Here is a 20,823-nt window from a genome sequence, read left to right as displayed (position 1 = left end):
TACGTGGGTTTCATCCATACAAAGATGCATGTATTACAGAGACTTTGGCCTCTGCTCGCTGTATTTCTTGTTGTTAATGCAGCGTCACATGATTATGGTGTTTTAGTTGTCTATCAGTGTAGTTACATGTGAGGTCAGTACAGATATACAAAGATGTCTTTAACCTTATATTCTATTCTGTACAGACATTTTGCTACTAACTGGTTATTCAGGCTCTACATTTTATCATAATTCAATCATGTCTAAAAAATTTTTTAGAGGTTGGAAAAAAAGTAACCATACTACCAGCAGACAAAGAGAGAGTCACTGTTATAATGAAAACCAAACCAGGAAACTTAAGTCAAGTCAGTTATCTGACACACCATATATAATTGGTTATTTTGTCATTTTTATTTTGTCCATTTATGATGTAAATATCTATGATTTTATCAAAATAAAAGTCTTGTACTACAAATCCACTCCTTTGAAACTGTGGTATTATCACATATTGAAGTATTGAGTTGCTTGTTTTATTGTCAAAGTGCATCTGAAAACTCCTCTCCCCACCTTTCTGAAAAGCTATGTGGAAATGAGCCATGGACATAAGAAGCACACATGGGCCAAGAGCCAAATAAGCTGTGTGTGAGAAAATGTAATCGAAGACCATCAGCACATTCGTCTGAATTGACGAGTTAATCGGAATAACAAAATTCTTTGGAATATGACTCCTCAGAGACAGTGATTGTGCAATGAGCTACAGCATCTCAGTTCTCTATTTAAAGGCAGCTTACCTGTGGTAAGCACGACCGGCATCAGCAGATCACTCGACTTCTTACTGACGATCACTGACTGTCAGCAGACAAGTAAGTGTTCAAGAATTTATAGTTTTCTTGCAGGAAACTGTACCTGTGTCTATTTCACATCTGAATGAATTATATTCAGAGTAAATAGTGTTTTTGGTGCAGTATTATACATTCAAAATATAATTTACTCTGTATGTCATTCTGGTGGTCTGTCATTGGTGTGACAACTGATTAAATAATGAATCATAATTATATTGGAGCTCACCTGAAAAGGCACAGTCATGCAGCCGTTTACTCATGATTTGTCTTCTCTCTTTAATACAGTTACCCACAATGCCTATCTCAGAAATTGATGTGTCCATTAATCAAACCGATGAGGATAATCTCCAAGCAAAAGGGTTCAAAATAATCAATGTGAATCTGAACAAAGGAGGTGGAGGAAATCGTGTCCTCCTTTGGTACAAAGAAGATTCTGGCCTGGGCGCAATCACCAGGATTCAAGTCTCATTCAATGATGAGATGGCTGATGGATTGAGAAGAGCAGGTTTCACAAGGGTCGAGAGAAATCTCAATGCAGGATCGGTCACCCGTGGTTCCCTCTACCTTTGGTACTTCAGAGGGGAGGGGGAGAACCACAGTCCCATAGACAGAATTAATGTCACTACAGATCCAGACAATGAAGCCAGCAAGTTTAAATTTGGTTATGAGAGAGTGTCCTGTGATCTGAACCGTGGACCTACTGGGGACTGGGTCCACATCTGGCTGAAGAGAAAGCAAAAAACCTACATCACTGAAGTTTTTGCCACCGATTCGTACGGATCAGACACCGACCTCTTCGAGGAAGGTTACATCCGTGTGGATGAAAACACCAACAGGGGTGTTGCAGGAGTGGACCCAGTCTTCATCTGGTACCTGCCGTCCACCGACAAAGAGGGTGCCATCACTGATCTGGCTGTCTCCACCACCAACAACGACTTTGAGCACTATCAAGCGGTTGGTTACCAGTCGGTGAATGTTAACCTCAACGAGGGGACCGGAGGCAGCAAGGTGACCCTGTGGTTCAAGCAAGGAGGCGGCGCCCCCATCAAGACCCTCACTCTGCTTCTCAACCAAGCTTTGATGAAAGATTACCTCAAAGCTGGTCTCAATGTTATCGAAAGAAATCTCAACCAAGGCAATTCAGGCTTCCCTGAGTTCCTGTGTTTCAAGTAAAGCCTGAGAAAGCCGTCTTCATGGCAGCAGAGCTGAGAATTATCAACACTCTCTGAAGCACAAAGCAAATCCAACAACGTTGTCAAATCGCTTTGGTGATGGACTCTTTACCTTTTGTTTCTTTTTCTTCAATACATTAAACAAAGTGATTAATCATAGTACAGTAATACTACTGGGAATATCAGAAAGTATCAGTGGTGAATGGGATTTATTGTTAAACATGTTAATGAAATCAAATAATTTCAAATGGCTGTTTTTCAACAATGATGTTAATGAATGATTGATTATTAAGACTCTGTATCACTTTCTTCTGAGTGTTTCCTGCTTTTCAATAAAGACAACTTTGCATGCGAAATGTGTTTGCTTCAGTCTTTACACAATAGAAACTTCACTGTAGTATTTTAGTGTTTTCATCATCTTATTCCCATCACTGTCATGCCAACAAATCAGCGCCCATATTTATCAAAGTGCTTAAGTTACTCAGAAGAAAAGTACAACAGTACTAGTATCAAAATATATTTAAAGTACAAAAAGTTAAAGCACACTTCATAAAGGATGGCCCAATTCAGAATAATATATTATCTGATTATATTTTAATTACTGATTCATTTATACATATATATCCCTTTAATGTAGTTTTATATTGTTTTGTAGTTTTTTATACTGCCAAGTAGCAAGGGATCAGTAAAGTCTTATCTTTGTCTGTAACACTACATCATCATTTATGTATTGATCAGGGCCGTACAGAGACCTTTAAAGGGCAGCTGCTCAAAGCTGAAGAGGGGACACATGAAACAATACTATAAAAACCAGCATCATTTACAGATTAACCTGCTGATTTATAACAGCTCATATTCAAACAGAGTATAACATGAACTCTTACAACAGACTGCCTCATACTGTTGTCATTGTGCCCAAGCTGATAAAATCAAAGGGAGATTATGATAAATATGAGGGCATTATGAGTGATGTCATTTGAGGTGACTTTCCCATTAAATTTTTCTTCAGTGAAATCACTTAAATATTTGACATAAACATTGAGAGGCTCATCCTGAACAGGAAAACCTTCAAATTTCATTTAGAGAAATAATCTGATGAAATTATGCTTGTGTTATATATATGTGATGTAATTGGAAGTGCCTTTACACTTATATCTCTCTGGTCATAGTCAGAGTCGTCCTGTCAGCTAACCCATAAAGGACAGATTTTTATGACTGGTCAAAGATTATTAGACAATGTCAAAGGTGTAGATTTCGGGGGTGACGCAGGGTACATGTCCTCCTCAATATGTAGACATCAACACAATAAATTGGTGCATTAAATCCAGCAGTATGCAGGAAGTTAAGTGTTTAACTCTCACAGTGTTTTGGCAGAAAGCCCCAGACAGCCCGTTTCGTGCCCCACATTTCCACATAAATGAAACTATTTAGTAAAACTGTGTGTGCACACGATAGTGCACATTATTTGTTTGATTAATTCTTTATTTTTGTGTTTAAATGAATGAAAAAGGGGGAAATGTAACAGCATTATTCTTTGTTTAATATACATTTCTGAAGTGTAAGGTCTTTTTTTTAAACCGATGCCTTGTTTCAACCCAACACACTCAAAGGCACAAAATTAATGTTTAAGCCATCAAAAAAACATTTAAATGATGTTTCATTAGTTTTAAAGCCAGAATGTGAAGAAAATTCATGCAGCAATAAGGAAAGTATTTTTTTGAAATTCTGTAACAACTGATTAACTTGATATAAAACTCTGTCTGTGTGTGTGTGTGTGTGTGTGTGTGTGTGTGTGTGTGTGTGTGTGTGTGTGTGTGTGTGTCCAAATTCTGTTGTTTTTGCCTCCTGATAATCACACTGTTATCTCTATAATTCAGAGCAGAGGCGTGACTTCCACCGAACTGACCAAAACCTTTCATGGGATTACATGTGTTCAGCAGCAAAATTATTAATCAGAGGCTGTATTTGGGAATCACTTACTTCAGACTACGATGCTGTATGTAATACAGAGGCCGATTGCATAATTCTTGTTGAAGTTGTAGGCGGTTAAATAGGTTTATTTTGTATTACACTGGGTACCGTCTCAGCTCGTCTGGGCAACATGTGTTTTCTCTGTATATTTATACTAAATAAAGAAGGATTTAAAAGACAACTCTGCCTCTTTTTGTTTTCTTTTGGAAAATATCAGTAAATATTTTGAGGGTTCTGAGAATTATATTACCGTACAACATTGTTGTACTGACGATGCTCACATACCCTAACTTTTTATACTCGTGTCTGTATCACCTGTTTTCACATTCATACTACCATCTATACATCTTGTCCACTGTGCATTCACTGTATTCATAACATACTGCGTATTTTATTCTGTATGTCATACGTAGGTTTTTTTTTAATTAAATATGATGTGTTATGTTAAAAATTAACTCACCAAACAGTTTACGCAGGTAGCAAACTGACAGAAAATGAACTGCCAACTATTTTAATAAACGTTTAAGGCATTTTCTTCTTTCTTACTGGATTTTTAATAGTTATGTATGTTTTTTTTTATATTTATTTATCGATTAGACACTTACTTACATAAGGTACTTTTAATACTTGAAGTAATTTTTTCTGACTATACTTTTACTTCTAACAGAGTATTTTCACAGTTTTGAATTAGTACTTTGTTCAAGTGAAGGAACTGCATTCTTCCACTGCTGATTACTGAAACCTGCACAATAAAAAGAATCTGCACGACCAAACTGCTATTGCTGCTCATTTCAACAATGATCATAAATATTGTCATCTATATGTAAATATGCATCCTTATGTTTACAGTGTGACATGCCTGTGCAATTTCCTGCTGTACAATATTTTACCACTGGCTGTGCAAAAATGTTTATGGGCTAAATTTATAGGTATTAAAAGTGAATATATGACACACCACGTGTGTTTTTCAGTTATTCTGCGCAATGATCAGCCATGGACATCTAGTGTCAAATAAGGTGTGTATAGATATAGATGTGTATATATCTAATTTATATTTCTTGTAATGTTTTATTGTTTTTTAGCACTCAAACACTTTTTGCATTTTTCTATAGATTCTGACTCTTGAGCTGCTGTAACGTGTGAGTTTCCTGGTGTGGGATTAATTAAGTTTTATTTGATCTTATCAAATCTTTCAGGTTATAGGCTCGACTGCCTCAACACTATACGTGTTAAAACAGTAGAAAACTTCCTACATCTCAATGCTGATAAAGAGGGAGGTTCTCCAGAAAAGTTCTTTCCCCTGATAATGCAAAGTATTGGGCCTATTTTCTCTGCTGCCCACTCAAAACCTGCATAATTTGGGAGTGACGGCAGACAACTGGGACTCACACAGATAATTCTGAAATCTAGATCAGACTAAGAAACTCAAACAGAAAATCACACAACCAAATCGAATATGCAACAAAGACTGAAGTGAAACCCTGGACTTAAATACAAAGTAGACTGACGAGGGGATGAAGTGCAGCTGGAGAAAAAAGGCAGAGAGGCTCAGCTGAGGAGAATAAGGTGATTGGACAGAGGAGCAGGCAGGGAGCTGATTGGCTGAGAGGAGCAGAGGAGCAGGAAGGACTGAGGAGGCTGATGCAGGACAGGTGTGTAGATGAACAAATGAGGAAAAGCAGCACAAGAGGTGGGGGGGGGGCACAGTAAACTGAAACCCAAAGCAAGAAAATAAAAAGTAATAGATAAAATGTCATGGATACATTGTTCAAACTAATTTGCTCACAATAAAGCTCCTTGCCCTTTTATTCTTCAACAATGATTTTAATCAGGTATTGAATATTGAGGCTCTGTATCACTTTATTCTGCACATTTCCTGCTTGAAAAATAAAGACAGCTTTGCATGTGAAATGTGTTTGCTTCAGACTTTATGCAAAAGAAACTTCACTTTGAGGTTTTCCATCATCTTATACCCATTACTGCTATCAGGCTGACAAATCATTGCTCATATTCATCAAACTACAGCGGCCCTGGTGGTCAAAAGACAATATTTTAAAACAAATAACTTTCCAGAAGCCAACAACATTTAAAAAAAAAAACCACATAACTCAAAAAATATGTTGAGTTTAATAAAATATTGTGTTTGTGAAATTTTGTAGTTTTCTTAAATTTTGTCATGTTTTGACCTTCAGGATCACCATATCCACCTCCTAAAAATTGAATTAATTTAAAAATGGACTGATAGAACTACTCACATATTTAAACTGCAGTGTATTAGTGCTCTATTACAAATAAGTCTTGCATATTAAATTTTACTTCAGTAAAAGTACAACAATACTATCATCAAAATATATGTAAGATACAAAAAGTAAAAGTATACATCATCTAGACTGGCCCATTTCACAATCATACTTACTGTATAGTAAGCGATTAAATTATAATTAAAGATGCATTCATATGTACATTATTTTTAAGGGACTTAATAATAGTATTATACTGTTTGTTTTTTTTGTTTGTTTTGCTTTGCATTTTTTTTTAAATTACATGCTCCAATGTAGAAGGTATTAATGCAGTCTTATCTTTATCCATAGGAATACATCAGTCATTTGTTGATTTTATTCAATTTGTATTATAGGTATAATAACTATAATAAGTATAATATATTAATAAATAAATGCACAAGTAAAGCACAACTACTTCAAAATTGTACTGAATTGCAGTTACTGGTTAAATGTACACAAAAAATCCATCAATAAACAATCTTAAATTTTTCTTCTGTGCATTTAACTTTATACATTAAGTTCAAAGACCTGAAAGTACTCAACAAGTCACATGAAAAGGCCAAAAACACTCAGTCCTTAGAGACTTTTCTACCCTATTATATTGGTTCCCACTAATAATGCTTAATTTTCTTTTAAAGGGGTCAAAAATGCCTCTTGTGGTCTTTACCAGTTTTACTCAGCAGTAAATAGTGCATTTACCGGGGACTTTTTTCAGTTGTGGTTCTGGTACTCTACTGAGACAATAATACATTTTTAAGAAAACTGAAAATAATGTCCTTTCCCCACAGCTTGTAAGAACACTTAGAGGTATTTGTCTCTTACATACAAAAATTAGAAAACATGGATCATAGACAGAGACTTTGTCAAGCAGCTGAACAGGAGCTTTATCATGTGTCATAACAGTACTTACTACATTATTGATTATAAACAATATTCAAAATATAAAACAAAACAAATGCACAGTACTTTTAAAAGTTTCTTTTCAATAATATTTTTTTTTGCAATAGAGTGCTTTGAATATTGACATAAGGTTTTTTCATTTTTTACATTTAAATTACAAATTCACATGTTGACTGAGATCTTTGAATTCACTCCAATTTGACTAAAACGTAAGATGTTGACAAAGACAGATGACATGATAGCGCCACAGATGTGAAGTCAAAACGTCTCAATCTCCTGTTATCTGGCTGCAGTATAGGTCATAACCCCCATCCCCTTTATAAAGTCAAATTTTAAAAAAGTCTGACAATTTAAGTAGTTCTTGTCACTCAGATTTTGGTTCAAGGGTTAATTTTTCCTGATAAGTTTGGTTTAACTTTATATGATGTTTTAAAAAAGGGGAAATTGAAACTCTCGAGGTTTTAGTATTTATTTTACCAGCTGTCACTATTAATAAACCAATTAACAAACAAGCAATAGATGCAGGGTTCAGCGATTTTACAGCGACACTCATAAAATGTGGTAATATTGACTGGATGAAAGGTTGGCCAACATCTTTAGTGAGCATCAATACAAAACCATTACACTGTAACTGAAAGGTGGCGTGATCTTTACAGTAGTGTCACTGTTAAAGGACTAGTTTCTGACTGAGAACTTGATGCTGTGGTTATGGAGGCGGTCGATGAGGCTGGTTTTATAGAAGGCAGCTCCTGGTGTGTACACCCCTCCCCTGTTAACAGCATTACCAGACAGGGAGAGAATGTGGGATAATACTATAAGAAAAAGGAAAGACTGACACAGAGAAGATAAAAGGCTCAAAAAAGAAAAAACAGGTTAAACTAACCTCCTGGGGAGAGAGTGCAGTTCATTCAGCAACGTTACGGCTGCTTGCACCATAGCAGAAACTGTAGCTACATACCCAGGCTCTGTCAACACAGCAAAGACACAAATATTGAGATAAGAGGCTGCAGAGTCTAAATGTTGCAAAGCATTGTTTACAGCACAAAAACACATTGATAGTTCAAGTCCTTAAGGGCAAGTCTGGTGAGGTTCTATACTTTTCTTACATTCAATAAATCGCATTAAAAAAACAACAACATCCTACTGACATGGCAGAAACTGCAGCACTGTTTTGGTCGATACTGACAACAAAATCATATAACGCATCACTCTCTGTGACTTTGGAAACATCATGCACTGATTGAACTCTTAAGATAACTTGTCCTTTTAACAGTGACTTTTCTTGAATATAAAAAAAATAAAACTTAAAAACAAATAAAAACTGAATATAGACAATGGCATACATCAATAAAGTAAACAATATATAATATATAAACATGGCACAAGAGAAGAGGGAGACACCCCACACTGCTAGCAGAAGAGGTGTGAATGGTGATTACTCTGGGAAGCATGCATAGGAATGAATTACAATATAATAAATATATTTCTCATGTTTTCCGTGATTGTCTCAATATGTTGCTAATTTTCTTGTTGGTCGCAGTGTGAAAAAAAATCCAGTTGGCCACTGCAGCAACAGATGGTCAATATTGTTTTTAGTAGAGCTGATTCTCAGAAAATGTACGGTCGCTGCCACGTCAGCAGCTGATGATGATCATTAAAACAGGTTTTTAAACAACTGACAGCAGCTGCAACCATGAGAGGTTCTTTGAGCATACAGTCATTAATGTGTAGACAAAACATGAGGCTGATTGATCCAGTAGAGATTAGCTGCAGACAGACACATGCTCACATATACGCGCACACGCAACAGAAAAAAAAAATATCACTAAAACGACTGACTAGATGTGGATATAATACAAGCAACAGTCAAAAATTGGTTTAGACACAACAAATCTTTGATGCTAAAATTTGAATTGGTCTTTTTAACAGCACTACTACATAGTAGAAAAAACAAAGTAGTGACACAAAATATGAATAATGAAAAATAATTACAAGGGAACTGTATGATCGCTATCCCTACATATTTGACACAACTTGGTGCCTGCAGGTGCATTATACACCAGGCGACTGTAGTTGTGGCATTTTACCTGCTCCGATGACCTGAGTGCAGATCTTTGCGTTGGGTCGGCCCTGTGCAGGGTCTGTACCCTCAGAGTAGCCCTCCCCAAAAAGTGTCAAGCTGAAACAGGTGTCTTCTATCTGAGAGGAGAGAATGAATGACGAGAGAGGAACTCCATAAGGGGACTAATCCATAATGATCAAACACAATAATCACAACAAACTGTGCAATGACACAAAACTCTGACAAAATAAATATTGAGTGCACATGGCTGAGGTCACCAGAATCAAATGTTTGTTGTAAGCACAATGTAGCGAGAAAGTCTGTGCATAATATCTACTATGACCATAGTGCAAAACTTACTTTATAAGTACTAAAGTAGGAGACAGAAAGAGTTTATCAGTGTTTGACAAGAAATTTGGATTTAGTTTTTAAGTCTTTTATTGAAAACAGTCGTTGGTTTAAAGTCACATTTTAGCCTTGTTATTTTTGTTTTGTGGCAGTAAAGATGTAGTCAGTGTAGTTTGTGTTTTGGTCACAGTTTTCGCAGACAGTTTCATGGTATTTTAATGGAATTTCCTGGAGAATATTTAGTCAAACTGCATCAGAGATTACTCATGGTCAGCGTTTTTCTTGAAAAAATGAGCACTGGAATATGTTTTCTTATATTAGAGGTTTTTGTATCACTCACAGTATCTCATAGTTATCCAAATGCATTTAATGAAGTACTACTGTAACTTCAAAACTTTGAAAAAAGTGCTTTAACCCTTTGAAACCTTGATTTTTTTTAAAAAAAATTTTTGTGCTGCATTCAGATGCGTGTCACAATTTAAACATCTGGAACCTGAGAAGAATTGATTTCATCTGAAAACATGTGGCGAAAAGCAATGAAGAACTTGGCAAGAAATGTCCAGCAAATTGCAAAAAAATAAGGTGACAAGAAAATGAAATGAAAATAAGCTCTGAGGAGATTAGATATTATTAGATCTTATCAAAAAGGGGAATATGTCCAGAAGACTTTATTTGCAAATCTCATAATTTCATATTTAAAATGATGTCACATTTTTAAAATTATTTTTTTTATATTCTATTTTATTTTATTACTTTTTTCTGTAACATTAAGTATTCATGACTAAATAACAAAAGATAATTGAAAAGAACGTCCTAAGGTATTACTTGTTAAGAGGTGAACACTCTAGTTATGCAAAGATCTATTGATCCAATGCATAAGGACAGCTGTCAGTATACTGATTTATATGTTGCTAAATCCTTGAATCTTGTTGCCCTCTCGCTGTGAGGCGGCAGTACCAACCCACTGTACCTCTGCAGTGCTCCCAAATCTATAAACAGAAATGTCTCGTAAGAAACAACCCAAAATGTTTGAACTTTGGCAGATTGTTTTCTCTTCTTTATTGGACCACATCACTGATAGTAAAAAGATGAGTAAGGAAACACATTTTCAGGGACTTTTACAACACAAACTAAATCTCCCACACCAGATACATCACTTGATGATGTTTGACAGTCATTTCACATGCTGCCTTTCAGCTCATCTCAAGCTTGTGCAAAAATGACACAAATATATTCAATATATAATATATAATATAGCAGGATTTAGAACAGACTTTAATTTAGTTTCTTCTTAAACCACATTTAAGAAAAATGACAATAAATCTAACCCTAACCCTAACCCTAACCCTGTAAACAAACAAACTGACAAACAAAAAAAAAACTCATACAGTATTTGAGTTACCTGTTTCATGGTTGGACCAGACCTGGTGAACAAGCCGAAGGAGAAGAATGATGGAAACTTTGGGAAAGACAAAAAAAAAAAAAAAACATGTCAATCATCTACATGCAGTTATCACAAAACTGTGCTGACAGCAAAATATCTTGTATAAACAGATGTCTTCATATGATTGCAGAGTCTGTAGGTGTCTGTGGGCTACCGGACAAGATTTTGGAATCAGAAGCCTTCAGGTTTCCACTGCATGTTAAAACTGACAGAGGAAACGCATATCGGCGCAGCATGGTTTGACTTGGAGCGACCCATAGTGCCAGTGGAAAAGCACTTCATGACTCTGCTTTTTCTTGAATCGCAGTGCGGACAAATGAAGCGTCAGCACAGTATGATCTGTGCTGATTTGCAACATTTCTACACTCAAGCATCACGTAGTAACTGTTGCCACAATTTAAATATTCACATACTATTCACACACTAGTGCTAACTGTCTATTACTGCATTTCTTTACAATTTATTTATATTATATTTATTTGATTTTATTCTATTTTATTTTAATTTTTCAGTATAACTGAATTTCCATTTTTTATTTTACTTTTCATACACTTGTGCTGGTACTTATTTCTATTTGCTATAATTCCTTATGCTGGCATTAGAGTGAATGTAACAAAACCACAAATTTCCCAGAGGAATCAATAAATTATTTCTGATTCAGATTCTGATGGGCAGCTGTGGATAAGCCTTTTGGCTAAATATCCACAACTGACTTTAAAATTCATCCACATTTAAATGCTTGGATAAAGCATCTTAAGTCTTGAAGAGTACTGAAGCTTTAGCTTCCTTGAAATAAGCTCCACTAACAAGGGACTCGAATAATCTGCTTTGGACAGCAAATATCAATACAAATAAGGGTAGATGTTACAAAAAGAGTTTGGTTGATGAACAATATAACAACCGTGGTGAGGAGTTTCCTGCCCAGGCTGAATTTGACCATGAACCAGAACAACAGGCCGCCACAGAGGAACTTAAACACAGAGAAGAGGCCACCAATCCCGACGTATGCACTGTACTGCACCTGTGGATGGAGGGAGGAGAGAGCATTAAAGGCTCAGTGTGAATGATAAAAAGGGAATTTAAAGGTGAGTATTAGTATTATTTTCTACTTTTATGGAGTCTATTTTTTAACATCAGTCCTAATCGTATATATCAAACATTCATTAATTTTCAGAATTTTAGCCCTTTATGCCATGTTTTTAGTCATGATGCCACCAAGCTTTTAGATAAGAAAAAAAAATGCATAAAAATTTAATTATTTTCAATATACAGCATGCTAAGTAGATTCTTTCAAATGATGGCAGTCAACGACAGTGACAGGGATATGTCAATGATTAGCATCAACATTGATTTTTATGCATTATTATTTTTTGTGCAGTGTCAAATACTCGCACTCACACCGCTCTACACAGAAAATGCGCTTTTCAAAATACAATACAAAATATTATACATTTACATCATTTTCTACTTTCATCAAGTTAATTATTTTAATCAACATAAGTTCTAATCATAAATATCAAACATTCATTAATTTTCAGAATTTTAAGCCTTTATGTGCAAGTTTTTTGTCATGATCCCACTCTTTTTTTTTTAGATTGAATAAATAAATAAATAAATAAATAACGGTTGATTGTGACAGTGCATCTAGTGGAAATAGCATGTTTTTTCTCCATATGCCAAATATAGTATATAGTCAAATAATCTTGACTAAATAATAGTCAAGATTATAAATTCCAAGGCAAGAGCAAAGAATGACACCCAGAAATAATACAACACTTGTTTTTATGCTTTGATGGCTGTGGGATCAAAAATTGCAGTTTGAACTGGAAATTCCAAGATTAAAGGAAAATACACAATCTTGCCAAAATTTTAAAACACAGAAGAACAAAAAGTGTGTAAAATGCGTCAAACATTCCCAGGTTCATCAGTAATTATGAAATCCTCCTTCTATCTGAAAGAGGAATATTTTTTTGTGACATTTAGCTCGAAGCAGACTGACTACTTAAAAACAAGTGACATGATTCACATTCCTGTCTCCTGCAGGGGGAAGGTAATGTGTGGCGTGGACGGAAATGCCAGGAAACGTCAGCAATGCACCAGAAAAAGGTGAGGAGGAATTTAAGATATTAAAAAGAATGAGCTTCGCAAATGTTTTATGAGGGAGAAAATGCATTCAGCAGCTGTAACCGTGTTTAAAAAGCTGTTAACCAACACTGCAATCAATAACGGGATGTCAGTCATCGTGTTGATATAATCTTACTGGTGACTGGTGATCCTCCTCGTAAAGGAAGCGCTGGGTTCTCTTGACAACTGAGGGGTCAGAACCCATGAATGGGATGGCGTACTGCTCGACCTCTTTGCTGAAAAACAAAAATCCCCTGGACACACACACACACACACACACACACACACAAACCATGTTAATGTCGCTAACATTCATCACATCAGCACTACAGTATTTGAGCACCTTTCATCCATTGATGGACTTGTAAATTTGTCCCTTCATCCCTGATCTGCCCAAAATCAGACCTTGCTATACTGAACATGAGTGTGTCTGCCAGACGCAGTGAAGATCTGCAAAACACACCTATCTTGTTGAAACGTTGTATCTCCAGAGCTTTTATTCCAAACATTTTTATAAATACCGTTTGCACCACATGTTTATTACATTACATTTGTTTGGTGATGACTGCGTTTGCTTAAATATCACAAAAATGAAGGTGTTGTTATTAAAATTAGAGGTGCACCAATTGTGAAATTCTGGGCTGGGGGATGTTGTCGTTTTTGTTGTTACTTGTTTCCCCTTTGGTGCCAGTAAAACAAAGAAATATTCGATACAAAAAAATTAACGGTTTCAAAATGAATGATCACAAATTCATTTACACAAAATTTTTCACATGAAAAACATATATAAAGAAAAATTATATATATAAATATAATGTTGCTATGGAAACATCAACATTATTTCCTTCAGGCAACTGTATGTAAGTTTCTAATATTAATACATGAAATATACGTTTTTACTGAATAGTGCTTGAACGCATCATACTGTAACTCAAAGCATACCTCTGTTAGCTGTTAGCTCTGGCCACCAGCAGCTTATGTTAAGCTCTCATCCTGCCAGTTTTAACACAGATTTGTTGTTCACAAAAAAGTTAAAAAGAGAAGGTTTGTGTCAGAATACATAAATAACTGTAAATGTACCTGTGATTTGTAAAGTAATGACACAATAAAGTATTTAAAAAAAATAATTTGTTGTTCAAAACGTAGCATTATCAGGGAAAAAACAGATATACATATGTGTCCTCTGATGTGTCTATGGTCAGTTTACTGAATCTTTCGTCCCAAAGGCATCGCTAATATTATGTGTTTGTCCCTAACACATTTTTAGCTTGTTTCAAAGCCTGCTTTTAAGCAAAATGACTGAGACACATCAGAAAAATCTGTGAATCTGTGGCAAATATCAGCCTATTACAATGTCCTGCAGATTACTCTGCATCCCTAAAATATTCCATCTTTCTATTTAGAATCAAAGTATTGAAGTGTAGGCCAAATGTAAAAAAAAGTAAGTACAGTATCGCTTTTAATTGGGAGAATCCCTCTCTGCTGTGCACTGAAGAAAAACACCCTCTTTGATAACTTCTGCTGAGCCCCACAGTACAAAACAAATCTCATTACTTAAACTAAAGTGTTTAGTCCAGACAGTAATTTGCTTGGTTTTAGCCTAACCTTTTTTTGACTTTCGCTCCAACCACAGGCAGCGGCTTTTGGTTAAACTTCTTCCTCAGCTGGCGCAGCGATCCACTGTCTGCGAAACCATACACAGCAGACTGCCACGTGGCATCGTGTCCGGACATGCCCTGCGAGGGTTGAGATAGCTTTTAACTCTGCAGAAAGCCAGCGCCAGTGCATCTAGTTTCTTTCTCGATCTACTTACTTATGACTAAGACTGCAGTGTAGTTTCACGAGTTGCTACAGCCAGTAGCACGTTTCACTTACATATCAGCATATTTATTCTCAAAAGAAATTAAAAATAGCCAATGTTTGCTCTGAATATGTTTTTGCTTTTCCACAATGTGTAGTAGAAATACAGTAAACAACACTGTGCCCACACTGAGTTTTTATGACATTTTCTCCTAAAAACACAGAAGCGCTACAAGGCCATCGAGAATCTTTTTCACACGTTATCTGTCTCATTTAGGGTCGTGCTTATAGAAAGTTTTAGCAAATACGACCAAAAAGGTATTTCTTTTAAGTTACCAAATGTATTTTTAAACTAATTGCTCAATTATGTAAACTAAAGTCGAAACAGACATCGCTTCACTTTGTAAAAGGCTGGAGAATGAGTATCAGAGTACTACTGCAGAAAAAGTAATTGTTGAAGGTACCTGAGGCCCGCTGCTGATGATCAGGAAGCTCTCCACAGCCGTCAGCGTTCCTGAAATCAGACAATGTTACAGACCAAGTTCCAGCTCAAATGTATCAGTATAGAAAACAAACTTCATTCAACTAAGTTTGACACTGTTAGACTTTGTAAAGATTGAAGCAAAACAGATTTGAGCCTCTCTAGTTGCTGTACAATGAAATGACACTTTCAGCTGATACATTTAGTTGAATATTTTATTCGTTTATGGTTGTATTGAGTCATTATTAAAACTGAATTCTCCATAATTTGCCCTATTTGTGTAAATTGTGAGAACATACCAAAACAAAGTCCTTGCAAACAAACTGACAATCTAATATATAAGCAACAGGTTTTAACCCTTTGAACCCTGAGTAAATTGGCTTGATTTTCCTCAAAAAGATGGGAAGATGGCAATGAGCGAAGAAATAAGCTAAAAAATAGCAAGACTTGAGTAGAGAGACTGATAAAATTACCTGAAAATTAGTGCTACTACAAACAAAACAAAACAAAACAAAAAAAAAAGAAAAGAAAAGAAAAAATAAATTAAAAAAAACAGGGAAATTGTTTGGCAAAAGTCCTTAAAATGTTTAATCCTGTCACATAACTTTAAATATTAAATTATGGTAATATAAATAGAGTTTTTCCCTGGCTTTTTTCTTTTTTTTTAAGTTGTCCAAGTTGTTCATTGCCTTTTTTTCCATTTTTGGAAAAAAAACAATTTAAATACTTGTGAAAGGGGTCTGAAAAAAGCAGATATATTCGATATATATTCTGATATATTGAGGGTTCAAACAACCCGCCAGCACTATAAACTTTATACCTTCTTCAGTGACTGACCCAATAACAGATTTCTGATTGCCGGTGGCTGACTCAGCCTGTGTTATGGTACCTACCTTTAAACTGCCTCTGTGTGTAGAGAATACCCAAATCTGCCGGTATGGAGTCGAAGCCACAGCTTCCAATCACATACACTCCTCTGTCCAGCGCCTTCGTGTGGTACTCCAGCTGCATACGCTCTAGGAACTGCAGAGGATGGATAGCCATTAAAAGGCCTTTGACTGTTTGAACACACACACAACATACATCACAGCTGTAGCAAAAAAAAGGATTTGATGTAGTCGGTCTACTTTAAGAACAGTGATACAGAGTCATGAGGACAGCATCACAGAGAATCAATCAACACAATAAGAGACATGAAGACATGAAGACACGAACGTTTATTTTCCTACCTGAGGCTCCCCACAGATGTCTATGTAGTGAGCTCCATTCTCCACGCAAGCTTTGACCACTGGCTCGCCGTAAAATCTGTACTGAAAGTACACAGAGCATAGAGAGAATACTTCAACATAAACCACTATAAAAAACTGTGTCAACGTCACGTCAAGGTTTCCCTTGTTTCAAACCCTGACGGAGTCCGAATTACTTACAGGGCCAACACAGTTGAGAATCACCAGACCTTGTTGGCACATGATGGCTAGCGATTCCTCGATGGTCACATCAGCTACGATGATTTCAATGTCCGTCCTCAGCTCTGGCATGGCTGACAGAAGAGCGGAGAAGAGATTATTTTTCAGAAATCGTACGGAGCGGCGGCGGCTCAGTGGATAGAGCAGGCGCCCCATGTACAGACGCTGACTCTTTGCTGCAGCGGTCGCGGATTAGACTCCGGCCTCGGCCCTTTGCTGCATGTCGTTCCCTCTCTCCCCCTGTGACTCGTAAACTCTGTCCTATCAAATAAATGTGAAAAAAGCCTCCAAAAAAGAAATTGTACAGTGGGTAACTCTAACACACAGCCCTAACCTGATCTGGGGTGTGTGTTCATATCAGACTAAAATCTGCATTTCTGAGCCACTGTTATATAAAAGGATTGCCTTTAAATCATTTTGAGGTTTTGGCTGTTTTTTCCTATAATATTTCTTTTTCTTCTCTTTTTTGAAGAATTTTGAGTTTTGGGGGGTGTTTTTGCCTTATCTCTCTCTCTTTTTCACATTTTTAAGTGTTTGGGGTGCTTTGTTTGCATGTTTTTTTTGTTTGCTTGTTTTTTGGTTTTTTAGATTTCTCTGTATTGGGTAATTTTACTTGTAATACTTTAAGTACTTTTTCCTGAATATACTTACCTCCTCTTACTTAAGTAAAATAAAATAATTTATGTTATGTTATGTTTTTAATGTATTTTTACTGAGTGGTATTAGTACTTTTACTGAAGTAACGGATTTGAATACTACTGAATACTTCCACCACCGGGTATTAATAATATATAAATATAATTATTTCCTAATGCTTTTTGCTGCATGTCACCTGTGTCAGGGCTCTGGTGCTAACGTGAGAGGGACATGAAGTATAGCTTACCCAAATACTGTGAACTACTGTGACTAAAGCACAAACACAAAATGCCTCTTTTCTCATTGTAAACAAAAACAACATGTTGGTCAGTCAGGCTGCGTCTTAGCTGGAGCTGCACCTCCTCAAAAACCCGACCAGCTGAGCAAAACACGAACTTCAGCTGTTTATATGGGTCAGGTTCAATGTCTCCATGACACCAGCACAGACCACAATAACAACGCACAGTCTGACAGAAACAGTCTGACAGAAACAGTCTGACAGAAACAGTCTGGCAGTAAACAGTCTGACAGAAACAGTCTGACAGTAAACACTCTGACAGAAACAGTCTGGCAGTAAACAGTCTGACAGAAACAGTCTGACAGTAAACAGTCTGACAGAAACAGTCTGACAGAAACAGTCTGACAGTAAACAGTCTGGCAGTAAACAGTCTGACAGTAAACAGTCTGACAGAAACAGTCTGACAGTAAACAGTCTGACAGAAACAGTCTGACAGAAACAGTCTGACAGTAAACAGTCTGACAGAAACAGTCTGACAGTAAACAGTCTGGCAGTAAACAGTCTGACAGAAACAGTCTGACAGTAAACAGTCTGACAGAAACAGTCTGGCAGTAAACAGTCTGACAGTAAACAGTCTGGCAGTAAACAGTCTGACAGAAACAGTCTGACAGTAAACAGTCTGGCAGTAAACAGTCTGACAGAAACAGTCTGACAGTAAACAGTCTGACAGTAAACAGTCTGGCAGTAAACAGTCTGACAGTAAACAGTCTGGCAGTAAACAGTCTGGCAGTAAACAGTCTGACAGTAAACAGTCTGACAGAAACAGTCTGGCAGTAAACAGTCTGACAGAAACAGTCTGACAGTAAACAGTCTGACAGTAAACAGTCTGGCAGTAAACAGTCTGACAGTAAACAGTCTGGCAGTAAACAGTCTGACAGTAAACAGTCTGGCAGTAAACAGTCTGGCAGTAAACAGTCTGACAGTAAACAGTCTGACAGAAACAGTCTGACAGTAAACAGTCTGACAGAAACAGTCTGACAGTAAACAGTCTGACAGAAACAGTCTGACAGTAAACAGTCTGACAGTAAACAGTCTGACAGAAACAGTCTGACAGTAAACAGTCTGACAGTAAACAGTCTGACAGTAAACAGTCTGACAGTAAACAGTCTGGCAGTAAACAGTATGACAGTACACAGTCTGACAGAAACAGTCTGACAGTAAACAGTCTGACAGAAATAGTCTGACAGTAAACAGTCTGACAGTAAACAGTCTGACAGAAACAGTCTGACAGTAGACAGTCTGACAGTAAACAGTCTGACAGAAACAGTCTGACAGAAACAGTCTGACAGTAGACAGTCTGACAGTAAACAGTCTGACAGAAACAGTCTGACAGAAACAGTCTGACAGAAACAGTCTGACAGTAGACAGTCTGACAGTAAACAGTCTGACAGAAACAGTCTGACAGAAACAGTCTCAGTCACTCACACAGCCTCTCCGCGGCTCGTTTCAGCACCTCCTCCAGACGCTGTCTGCTCCTCCCGGCCACCGCCCATTTCAGGGAGCTCTCTGCGGCGCACCGGGCGACCTCCTCCACAATGAACTGTCCGGTGAACCCTGTGGCGCCGAAAATGATGATATGGTACGGTCTGCTGGAGGTTACAGCCGCCATTGTTGCGTTGTTAGTTCAGGATCCCGCGGGGTAACGCGTTAGTTCAGTTCTGTCAGCTGATTGGCTGGAGACGCATTTTTTTCTTAATTCTTTATTGAGCAAACATGAGTAGGTCACATGAGGAACTGTTCGTGATTTGATATTTATGAAAGGGGGTTCATTTCTTCCAAAAAAGAGGAGGGCGATGAGCAACTGCAGTGAGCCAAAGTCCAACAACAAACTTCCCCAAAATTATCGAGAAATTAAGAAAACATTACAAGAAAATCACATGAAAATATGCCACAAAAAAGAATAAATAAACAAATAAATAGAAAAAGAAAAGGAGAAAGGTTTGAAAAATAGACTAGAAAATTACCTAAAATGCTAAAATAAAATGAAAGAAAAAATATTTTTCTGAAGCAAAATTTGAAATATATGACTGTAAGAATTATGAATCTGCTTTTTAGGATATTTCTCACCTTTATTTTGGAGAAAATCTAATAATCTTCCACTCAGTTTTTTTCAGTCACTCGATTTATATATATATATATATATATATATATATATATATATATATATATATATATATATATATATATATATATATATATATATATATATATATATATATATATATTTATTTATTTATTTATTTATTTGCTTACATACAACTTTAAATGACTGTATTTCAATTTAAATAGTCTCTGAACTGACAATCCCCTAGGCGGGTTTGAAAGGCATGGGATTTTTTTTAACAATCACCAAAATTACACTATCTGTCATGCCAGAAACTGTATTAAAAACAAATTAAAAAATAAAAAGAATTTTCAGATATTAGCTTTGCGCTGTTTGTTTTGATTGGCAAGACTGCAGCAGTATGTCTCTAAAGTAGTTGGTGTTTCTGTAGCACTCAATGACATCCGGTGGAAAAGTTGAGGTATTACCTCTTCGGACTTTTGTGGCCAGATTGACTGAGTTTTAGTCAAAGTAAATCAATAGATGAAAATAAATAATTCAAAAATGAAATGGGACACAATTCACTTGAGAAAATCTTTTTTTTAAAACCAGCCAAGCAGAAGTTCAAATAGGAATATGCTTTAAAAAGAAAACACAATGGCATATGTTTCTTAATCAACATATTTTTGTATTCCCTTGTGGACATAAATGAACATAAATATTGAAACAAAGGTAGACTGCATAATGCAATATCAACAGTGACAATACAGAAGTAACATTCATCACTTTGCAAACATCGGGAGTTTAGAAGGAAAGATAAAAATCAGTAAAAACATCGATACAAATAAACGAAATAAAGGAACATGCGGATCCAATTTCATTTTGTCTGTCTGATAAAATGTAGTAACAGGCATATTTTCTGTTGTGTGACTTGTGCCAGACAGGAAACACAACTGTCGGTCCATAAAGCTCTG

The 20,823-nt window shown here is 36.3% G+C and overlaps 2 protein-coding genes across 2 annotated transcripts; one reads left to right on the top strand and one right to left on the bottom strand.

Annotated features, from left to right (window-relative positions):
* The first annotated feature begins 1,115 nt into the window (after window positions 1-1,115).
* Window positions 1,116-2,349, top strand: LOC148186920 (uncharacterized). Its single transcript, XM_088089434.1, has one exon. It carries the CDS (start codon window positions 1,116-1,118, stop codon window positions 1,992-1,994), a length of 879 nt encoding a protein of 292 aa, XP_087945560.1. The 3' UTR covers window positions 1,995-2,349.
* Window positions 2,350-5,875: 3,526 nt separating this feature from the next.
* Window positions 5,876-19,459, bottom strand: LOC121938358 (saccharopine dehydrogenase-like oxidoreductase). The gene is made up of 12 exons (XM_088089562.1): window positions 19,231-19,459; window positions 16,833-16,945; window positions 16,635-16,715; window positions 16,299-16,428; window positions 15,389-15,438; window positions 14,730-14,860; window positions 13,261-13,378; window positions 11,902-12,021; window positions 10,959-11,015; window positions 9,234-9,345; window positions 8,030-8,111; window positions 5,876-7,915 (listed from the first exon to the last, which is right to left on the bottom strand). Exons 1-12 carry the CDS (start codon window positions 19,412-19,414, stop codon window positions 7,822-7,824), a joined length of 1,272 nt encoding a protein of 423 aa, XP_087945688.1. The 5' UTR covers window positions 19,415-19,459; the 3' UTR covers window positions 5,876-7,821.
* Between the last annotated feature and the right edge of the window lie 1,364 nt (window positions 19,460-20,823).

The sequence above is a fragment of the Plectropomus leopardus genome, chromosome 16, assembly GCF_026936395.1.
Source record: "Plectropomus leopardus strain MGB_pleo_1.0 chromosome 16, ASM2693639v1, whole genome shotgun sequence".
NCBI classification, from domain to species: domain Eukaryota; kingdom Metazoa; phylum Chordata; class Actinopteri; order Perciformes; family Serranidae; genus Plectropomus; species Plectropomus leopardus.
The sequence above is the reverse complement of the archived record's forward strand: the minus strand, read 5'-3'. Positions and strand labels throughout refer to the sequence as shown.

Coding starts and splice junctions, on each gene's coding strand:
- LOC148186920 (XM_088089434.1), top strand. CDS start 1,116: ATGCCTATCTCAGAAATTGATGTGTCCATTAATCAAACCGATGAGGAT.
- LOC121938358 (XM_088089562.1), bottom strand. CDS start 19,414: ATGGCGGCTGTAACCTCCAGCAGACCGTACCATATCATCATTTTCGGC. Junction 16,946..19,230: donor ACGAGCCGCGGAGAGGCTGT/GTGAGTGACTGA, acceptor CTCTTCTGTCAG/CCATGCCAGAGCTGAGGACG. Junction 16,716..16,832: donor TTCTCAACTGTGTTGGCCCT/GTAAGTAATTCG, acceptor GTGTACTTTCAG/TACAGATTTTACGGCGAGCC.